The 9,501-nt window shown below is 35.0% G+C and overlaps 1 protein-coding gene across 1 annotated transcript; it reads left to right on the top strand.

Annotated features, from left to right (window-relative positions):
• Positions 1 to 3,224: 3,224 nt before the first annotated feature.
• On the top strand, positions 3,225 to 9,491 carry LOC113510105 (V-type proton ATPase subunit S1). Its single transcript, XM_026893523.3, has 3 exons — positions 3,225 to 4,182; positions 5,928 to 6,088; positions 6,881 to 9,491. The coding sequence occupies exons 1-3, from the start codon at positions 3,348 to 3,350 to the stop codon at positions 7,100 to 7,102; spliced, it is 1,218 nt and encodes a 405-aa protein (XP_026749324.1). The 5' UTR covers positions 3,225 to 3,347; the 3' UTR covers positions 7,103 to 9,491.
• The last annotated feature ends 10 nt before the right edge of the window (positions 9,492 to 9,501 follow it).

Below are 9,501 nucleotides of genomic sequence, written 5' to 3'. Positions count from 1 at the left end.
AAATATCTATCGGCCAATAATTTACGTTTCAACTCTAGAGGGGGCTCGACGTATTCAACTTGCAAGGCAATGATAGGACCAGTAATGTTTCGTAAAGCTTTAGATTAGCTATTATTTAATTTCTGGAATGCCACGTACCATTACCAGGTACCAACAAAAGTTTCTCATACTCCAATGCGCTTCTAATTATTGAATCGTAAATGAGCTTGAAGTAATACGGGTGACTGCCCCACCAAACACCAAACACCACACAAACATTTAATAATATTAAGTGAACGTTCAGATTTTGCAATAATAAAATTACAATGAGGTACATCAGTGAGTTTAGAATCTAATATAATCCCTGTAATAGATAGGTATTTTTGAGATCATAGATACTATTACTTGGTCTATGTTAGTGATGTGACTTATCTCGGTAAATTAGTTCTAGTTTCCATGACTACTGTCCTTGTTGATTTTTGAGACATAGAAAATAAAGTTGTTTAAATTTTATCTCTTTTTAATGATTAAGTTAAACGCTTTAGAGTGCATGAATGATCTTATAATCCACTGCGTCTACCTTTGCGAAGTTCTAAACAAAGTCTCAATCCCCAAGTATTTAAACTCATTGTCAAGTGGAATAATTGAATTATTATATATATGATATATGTATATTTGGTGGTGAACGCAATTTCGAGAACAATACTGCTGCGCACTTTGAGCTCCATGTGAATCTAGACAAATTTTTAATAAGCGAAGAGCATTACTAAAAAGCATGCTTCAACAATAGAGCTTTGTATACGCATGCGCGGCCTGCGCGCGCAACCCGTGGGCGCCGAGCGCCTGCGCGTCCTGCGCGCGCATAGGTACGACAAACAAGCTGCGTGCACGACCGGCCGTATTACATATAAATACAAAATAATTACGCTTGTTGCGTGTTTTTTTACAAAATTAATAAAATATATAATTTTATATGTACTTATGCTACAAACACATTAAAACATAATAGGTAATATTTTAACAAAAATTGCATACTACAAATATAATTAATTAATTATTCCTACATATTTTTAAGTATTATTTATCTTCGTAATATATATATATATATATATATATATATATATATATATATATATATATATATATATATATATATATATATATATATATTCTTTATTGCACTTGTAAGTTACATATAAAATAATCTATTTATAAATGTTGTGAGCAAGGGTGGACTTATCTCTGACAGAGATCTCTTCCAGTCAACCCAGTACAGTGAGAAAGCATTTCATTAGCGGGCAGCTGAAGTGCTACAACTATTAATACATAAACAAATATATAGTTAAATAAAATATTAAAATATTACATAAATACATACATTATAAATACATACAATACCTCCCTACTTGTATAATATATCGTTATTTATAATTCAATTTCAGGTCATGTCGATAAATAGTAGGAACCATGCCAGGAATAATACTCATCAATTTTAGTTATTTTACAAGTTCACCATACATACTGTGAAGGGTTCGTTGGATAAAACAATAAAAATATAAGATACTGAATAAAGATATATTATATTGTTCCCTAGTACAATAATAGATGTTTTAAAAAGTAATGACGTTTCTCTAATAAACAAAATACTCATTGACATGACAAGAAAAATGAATAAATTCTATTTTTAAAAATAATTTAAATAAAACCTCGACAGAGGCTGTTGACATTGAGGTTTATTAGAACAATGTATTATTTTTAAGTTTATTCTGTGTAAGATTTTTCATGTGTCTTGTGTTTTTTCACTAAATGTATTATTTTATATTGCAAATACATATATGTTTTATTACGGCGTCCTGCTATTTACAACAGTAAATTAATTAATTATAATTATATTTTTTTACTATTCCATACATGCTTATTAAAACATATTTATTATTACACATTTTTTATACAACTAAACTGCGGTTGCCAATCCGCCTGCAAAGCGTGGCAACTACTGGCAAAACCGCTTTGTGAGGGAGGCTATGTTCAGCAGTGGACAGTTATTGGCTGTTACATTTTTTTTATACTACTTAGAATGGCAAACAAGCTGACGGCCCACCTGATGGAAAGTGGTAACCGTCGTCTATAGACATGACATTTTTCATATAAAAAAATTTTATATAAAAAAATTACTTGTAAGTGAAGCGCTGTTTTTGAAATGATGCCTATTCAATGTGGTCATGATTCACCATGGTGGACTTTTTTGTAGTTTGGTAACATAGGTTTATAGAAAATCATTATTCCAACAACGAAGTCCCAACTGTAGCAGGCTTAAAATTATCATGATGCATCCAAGTTTTTTTCTCTACAGTAGGATATGTTTTTTTTATGAATGCTTTACGACTCTGGATACAAGTGGAGGGTTAAATAATTATGAAGCTGGATAAAGCTTCTTCAGCAGTCAGTGTTATAAAATAAACTGAAATTCGCTAAAAATTGAACCCCAAGTAGAATAAAGGCGTCTAATTTTTTTTTTTTATTGTAACAGCCTATAATCTCCCAAATCTAAGCAACAAACATATTTCACAACTTGCTATTTTTCCTGCTGAGATTAAAACTACAAAAGATTGAAGCTATATAAAAATTGCCAAAATTATTATAATTTGATACATATCTTTATACCTTTAAATTCCCAAAGAGGATTGACGGCAGGTAGGCGGCCGGTCATAAAATTATAAGTCAAATCATTTTGTAATATGGATAGAAATCGTATTACGTCGACCCCAAATAAATTGGGATGAGGGTAGGAAGATGGTGATGATGACGATGTGACAGTATTTCTTACTAAAATAAAGCCTGAAAAACTAACATAAGTCCACAATATTCGTTTTTTTTTTAATTTATTAAAATGGCAATATGTAAGTCATAGACTAATTGATTAAACGAACCATATCATATGATCTGGGTTCCCAACATACAGAGTTTTCCCCATATTTAGGAAAAAAATTTAAAAGCAATACTCGTTTAAAAGTTACGGTGTGAGTATGAATAATTAGCATTTTACCATTTTCATCATGTATTTTAAAATTTTGATAATAAAAATTTCAAACAGAAGTCGACTAATTGCTATGAAATTAATTTATTTGTTTTATAATAGAATAAATATATGATTACTTAGGAATTTGACCATAAATCGTATAGGAGTTTGGTGGTATTTTGACATGTAGATAGAGGTAAAATAGTTTTCAGTATTAGCAACTTTGCACTGATCGTTTTGCACATGACCGATGGTCAATCTTTGTCGTCCATTTTTCGTCATTTTATGACAAATCGGTACCGTAATCAAAATTTTTATTCCACAAACGTCCATTAGTGTAGTTAATAAAATGGCTCGCTGCCATATAGTGTTCCTTACATTAGTTCTAAGTGTTGCGTCGAGTTTAAGCACAGAGGTGCCTGTTTTTCTTTGGGGCGACTTGCCAAAGACTTCCTTGAAGTCCAATCCTTTATCGACAATTAGCGCTAGTGAATTTGATAGCATCCTCAAAGAGGAGCTTGCGAACGACCCGTTCACTGTGATTTTTATCGAAGAAAACCTATCGGTGGAGGATTTCTCGCGGAGAGACTTGGAGCTCGGTGGGGACACTTCGTACCCGTATTTACATGCCAATCTAGGGGATTCCTACTATCTGCCGTCGGTGGAAGACCCGCTTCGGGTGCTGAATAAGCTAGCCGACCCCGAGAGAGTTAACCACGTGAAATTGACTGAGAATGGTTTGTCAGCGGACATCGATTCTGATAATGGCAGATTCCTGTTTATTAACTTGAACGACGCACGCGATGGCGAGTCCAGGGCGAGCCTGCTACGTCGCCACAACGACTTCTTGGAGAACATGATCACGAAACTGCAAGAGCGTTACAATACCGTCATTGCTGTGTACACCGCGCGTTACCCTTCATGGACCGTTCCGGAGAGTCATTCGCGTGTCCGCCGTCAAGTCCAGCAGAGTAACGGAAACGATCACATTTTCGATGGCCTGAGGTTGTACGTGGAGGCAATCCAGGTCTCGGACAGTAGGGGCTTCAAAAATTTAACCACGTTGACTGCGAGCTCAACTGCATACAGCAATGTCACTTTGATGAGCACAACACTGAGTTTCGCAAATGAAAATATTAGTATTGCTCTGAATTTTGAATCCAAATCTGGATATTGGTTGCTTGGTGAGTATTTAAAGCTCTTACGATACCCACGGGGAAAAAGAGGTAGACTTCTATGCCAGAACCACACAGTCAATTTGGCTATAGCATGTATAAATTCTTAATCTATGTACTGCTAGTGGCTTCATCTTAAATTATTTAATTATATTTAATTTTGAATTTGGGATTAAGGACCCTTCCCACTATTGTTACACAAATTCTTGTTGACCCCCTCCCTCTCTCTAACTTGTTATATAATTTATGGAAGCCAGGGTCGCTTCGGACAACAGAGGGTCTACTGTAAAATGGAATTCCAACATTTCGTGCTCAAATCTATACTTATAATAAATCTGTAGAGAGGTCAATTCTGTACATGAAATATATTTCCAAAATAACTATTGGGGGGGGGGGGGGGTGAATAGTGATAGATACTGATGCCAAAAATGCAAACAGTAAAATTTTTGTCTGTCTGTTTGTATGTTTGTTATAGAAACAAAAACTACTCGATCGATTTTAACGAAACTTGGTACTATTATTCTTCATATGCCTAGGTAGGTTATAGTATACTTTTCATCACGCTACGATCAATAGGAGCAGAGCAGTGAAGGGAAATGTTTAAAATGTTGTATCATGGGCGAAACAGTATACTCTGTTATGTCCATGATACTGCTCATGTGTATAGGCGACGGTTACCACTTTTCATCAGGTGGACTGTCAGCTTATTTGCTATTTTAAGTTGTATTAAAAAACAAACCCGTGCAACGCCGGGACGGGCTGTTGGTTTGGAATATTATAACAATGCTTAAGAGGCGGTAAAAAACAAAATGAAACAAAAAATATATACTACTAGCGGCCCATCCCTTTGCATGGGTGGACATTTTTACAACATTTTAAAAAGTTATTATTGTGACATAACGATAATAGTTTTTTGTAGTTATCGATATTTTCTTCAATATTGTAGAACATACTTTTGTTCTATCACCAATCGTTTCCGCAGAGCACGCGACGACAGATATTTTATAGTATTTTTTACACCTTGAGTTATATTATTAAAGTTTTAGTAAGGACCCCTTTTCTTTTCTAGCAATAAATATAGCCTATATTACTCAGGGTGAATGTAGCTTTCTAATGGTGAAAGATTTTTTGAAATCGGCAAAGTAGTTTTTGAGTTTATTCATTACAAACATACATACACAGAAAAATACAAATCTTTCCTTTTCATAATATTAGTGTAGATTTTCAAAGATCAAATTTAGAGGAATGCTACCATGAAATGTTTTCTGAAATTTTGTGACTGAACAAAATACAAATTCGATGTTAAAATTACATAATACATACTGTTTAAAAATTTTAAATTGTGGTTCTTTTGAATTATTTTGTAGGATTTATAACAAACGAAATGTTAAGCTCCATTTAGATAGATATATAACCTTTATTACCAGTATTAAGAAAATAAAAAAATAAACAATAAAAGGAAAAAATAACAATTTTGCTGGTTGCTGGAGCCGCCTCAGCTGTTGCTATATATGTACAGCTCCAGCGAGATGTACCTATATAGCGCTGATTTACAGGCGGCCCCTTAACTCCTTTACCTTTAGCATGCGTGCGGGGTCGCTTACTGGGTCAGTCATTTACTGGGCCAATTTCGGTATTAACGAAAAGACGAAATTGTGTCGGAAAATTTGGAATTTCATATCATGGTAGACCCCTTGGTAGTATACAAGATTGCTGTCAGGATCAAATTTTTATTTGGCATTTTCCATTCACAGACTCGGTGACCCTGGAGCCGGGTAATTACAATCTGGTATACGGCGATGGATTCACCTCAGAAGTGTACGCCCTCTCCAACTTCTCATACAGATGCGCGGAGAATATCACCTTCAGGGCAGTGAACGACACCAAGCTGGGTGTTAGTTTTGTTAACTTAAAGGTATGTACGATAGATAGATAGATAATTTATTTGCATTACTTACAGCACACAAATTACAATAGATATAGATAGATATACAGAAAAAGTGAGATAAAAGAAATACATGTACAAAAATATATACACAAAAGAGTAATTTTTGATGGGTGAAAATGGTATAGTAACCCTGCCTGTGCTAATGGGATATGCTGGCGGAGCACCAGTGAAGGGTGATAGATGAAAATGAAAACAGGCCAGTTAGCCCATCATGATGAATTCATCAGAAATTAACCATAATAGTTTCCAGGGAGAACCGCGAGGAGGTCGACCTGGTTGGGTATATTATTATTTATCCTTATTGTTTCCTCCATAAGATTACAACAGTAAACCTATTATAAATACAAACAATTACAAGAATTGATCACCACTCCCTCCCCATCCCCGAGTGTACAGGGTTTTTTTTAATGGGTGAAAATGGAATGGTAACCGTAGACACCAACTACAGCGCTATTGGTATACACCGACGAGTCACTAGTGAAAGATGATACGTGAGAATGAATGCAGGTCAGTTGAGCCACCATGATGAATTCGACAAAAATTTAACGTGAAAGTTTCTAGAAAGAACCGTGTGGAGGTCGACTTGAGAGGGCATATTGCTAGCAATGGGGTTATTAGACCCATTTACTAACAATCCCTTTTCCCCCCCGAGTGTACAGGTTTAGGCTGTGTAAGTATTCATTAAGGTGAACATCTTTGAAACAATTATAATGTACAGTTGTCAATAAATATCAATTTTGTTTTGTTTACAATTCTCAGGTACAACCTTTCTTCGCGACTCTGAACGCGTCCCAGATGGAGTTCGGCGACTCATTCAACTGTTCCGGATTCTTCTCTGCACCAATATGGTCCGGTCTCTTCGTCGTCTTCATCATGCTCCTCATCACCTTCTACGGCATCATGAACATGATGGACATCAGGACCATGGACCGCTTCGACGACCCCAAGGGCAAAACCATAACGGTAAATGCGCTCGAGTAAAAATCTTCAATGGGATTTTCAGCCTTGCTCAGATTTCAATTAACATTAGCATTTTTAATGTCTCATTACGCCATTGACGTGTGATAATAATTCCCATTAGATCCCCTAGCCAAGTGCCTGATGGATTTTTTTTTTTAAGTATTTTATCCAACAATAATCCGACCGTCTTATTCATAAAAACAAATCGAATAAACCTAGTTTAGGCTATCGAAACGTTTTGTCTTTTTCTTTTATATTAATTTAGCAATTTGAAAGAAAGTGACAGAACAGTGTAAAAAAAAAGTAGGTTTGTTTATGGATTTTACTTTTTTATGACTAAGCTAGTAATATGGCAACACTGGCATGCCTTACTTCAATTTCTGTGAAAGGTTAAACGTAAGACTTGATAAACTATAAATTATTATTATTATAATAAACTATAAGAGAGTATTATAACATAATGTTTGTTAATAAAATTGTGCTTTATATAAAAACGTATAAGTGTTAAAATATTATATATAAAATTTGCAGGCCTAATATTTGCTGAATAATCCCAAGCGCTAATTTGTATTATAAGTATAGTATTTATATTTATTCTAAGCTGTAAAGTGACTTGTATATCTAATATTTAAAAAGCAACAAATAAAAAAAAAAATGTACCCATAAAGGTCGACTCGTATAAGAGTGAATATCCAGCTAGAAGTGACACTGTTGTACTGGATTTCGAATAGGGTTGCCAGAAAATTATGCCGTATATTGCAAATGGTAGAATAAATGTGATAATCGAGCATTACTGCCTGTAAAATGTGGAAGTTGCCAACCTTAACTGTTTAAGGTCTCTAAATCTAATTTACCTCGCAAGATTATTGAATTTTGATGGAGTGTCACTTCTATCTTGTATTCTTTGTCCTTATATGGTTGTAGTTTGAATTAAAACTTGTTACAATCTCAACTAAGAGATGTTTGAAATGTTAGAATCATTCACATTGTCCGAATGCAAGCAAAACACAGTAGTTATGATGGACAAATATAAGTGTAGATTTTACATATATATCTAGTTATATTCAAGCTCAAAATTCCATAACAATTGTATGAGCTTGTATGTATTTGTACACACATTGTTTTACCATAAGAATAAACGGTTCGGTTAGAAGTGACAATTTATTTTTGTGAACGAGACAATCTCACAATGTTCCTCAAAATCTACAGGTCGAAATACCATAGATTCATTCGTATTTAACCACTTAATGCGAGGGTTTTTCTGTGAAACGAGGTCAACTGGCGAACTGGTACACGCACCAAATTCGAACGAGCATACAATAAATATACACTAAGCTGTATGAAATACAAACGGGTGAGAAGGTATCGCTCCAGATAAAAATATAAACATAATATTTATAAGTGGCGAGAGGTATTCGGGATAGCGTAAATCGGAACACATTTGATACGCGAGAGGGTCTCGTTCGCTATGCTTAAATGGTTAATAAACAATTTTACTAATGTACCGCGACGCGCTTTCTCACGGTGCCAGCCCTGGCCGATAGGACGCGAGTTGGACGCGAGCCGTCTGCGTGCCAATGTATACATACATTGTTATTGAATCCAGATTGTCGCTTCCACCTGGATATTTATTCTTATGGTTCCACGTTGAGCACATTTCGTAAAACTCCAATTTGTTGTACAAAAAGTTACAGTGTAATTTCTCTTTAGTCTATGGCCCTGTTCCCACTGCACCAGTCTGGAATACTTTTTTTTAATGGGATGAAAATGGAATCTGTAGCCGCGGCTGCGCTATCGGTATACTATGGTAGACAGGTCAATCAACCACGATGCTCTGCCAGAAAATTGCGGAGGTCTAATAATGTACGTTGCTAGCAATGGGGCGGCTAGTCCCCATTACAAACCACGCCCCTCGTATCACATATATGTGTCTTATTTTAAATACACGATCGGGACTATGCGGTGAAAAATTTTCGTTTTGCATATAACTAGTATTTACTCACTTGCTTCTTTGTTGTCGACGTTTCGACGTGGTTTGCACCACGTCGTAATCACTAGTCGACGGTGCAATCCACGTCGGAACGTCGACAACAAAGAAGCAGGTATGTAGGCACTTTTTACCTGCAATTTCACATCGGGTTACATTCCTATAGTGTATTTAAAATGCAAAATAAAGGGAAAGTTTAAAATTATCTACGTGCCAGTGTTCGACTAACTTTTTTTTTGGAACGGGGCCTAATTATTGATAGATAAGACTCGTCATTAAAAATGGTGCCTATTTTCACATAAAAATAGACAATATTCAGATGGTTTATTACCACTGAGATGTAGTATAGAGCTGTTATGTTGTAAATAAACAATTTAGACGTTAATACGAATCGAAGAAATAAATAAATATTAATATAAACAACTTTTTTTTT

Source organism: Galleria mellonella, unplaced genomic scaffold (assembly GCF_026898425.1).
Source record: "Galleria mellonella isolate WM207_F2 unplaced genomic scaffold, CSIRO_AGI_GalMel_v1 utg778, whole genome shotgun sequence".
Classification (NCBI taxonomy): domain Eukaryota; kingdom Metazoa; phylum Arthropoda; class Insecta; order Lepidoptera; family Pyralidae; genus Galleria; species Galleria mellonella.
This window is presented reverse-complemented; position numbering and strand designations above follow the sequence as displayed.

What these genes read in the sequence shown, in the direction of transcription:
- LOC113510105 (XM_026893523.3), top strand. Translation starts at nt 3,348, where the DNA reads ATGGCTCGCTGCCATATAGTGTTCCTTACATTAGTTCTAAGTGTTGCG. An exon ending in ATCTGGATATTGGTTGCTTG is followed by an intron (nt 4,183 to 5,927) that starts GTGAGTATTTAA and finishes TTCCATTCACAG; the next exon opens with ACTCGGTGACCCTGGAGCCG. An exon ending in TTAGTTTTGTTAACTTAAAG is followed by an intron (nt 6,089 to 6,880) that starts GTATGTACGATA and finishes TACAATTCTCAG; the next exon opens with GTACAACCTTTCTTCGCGAC.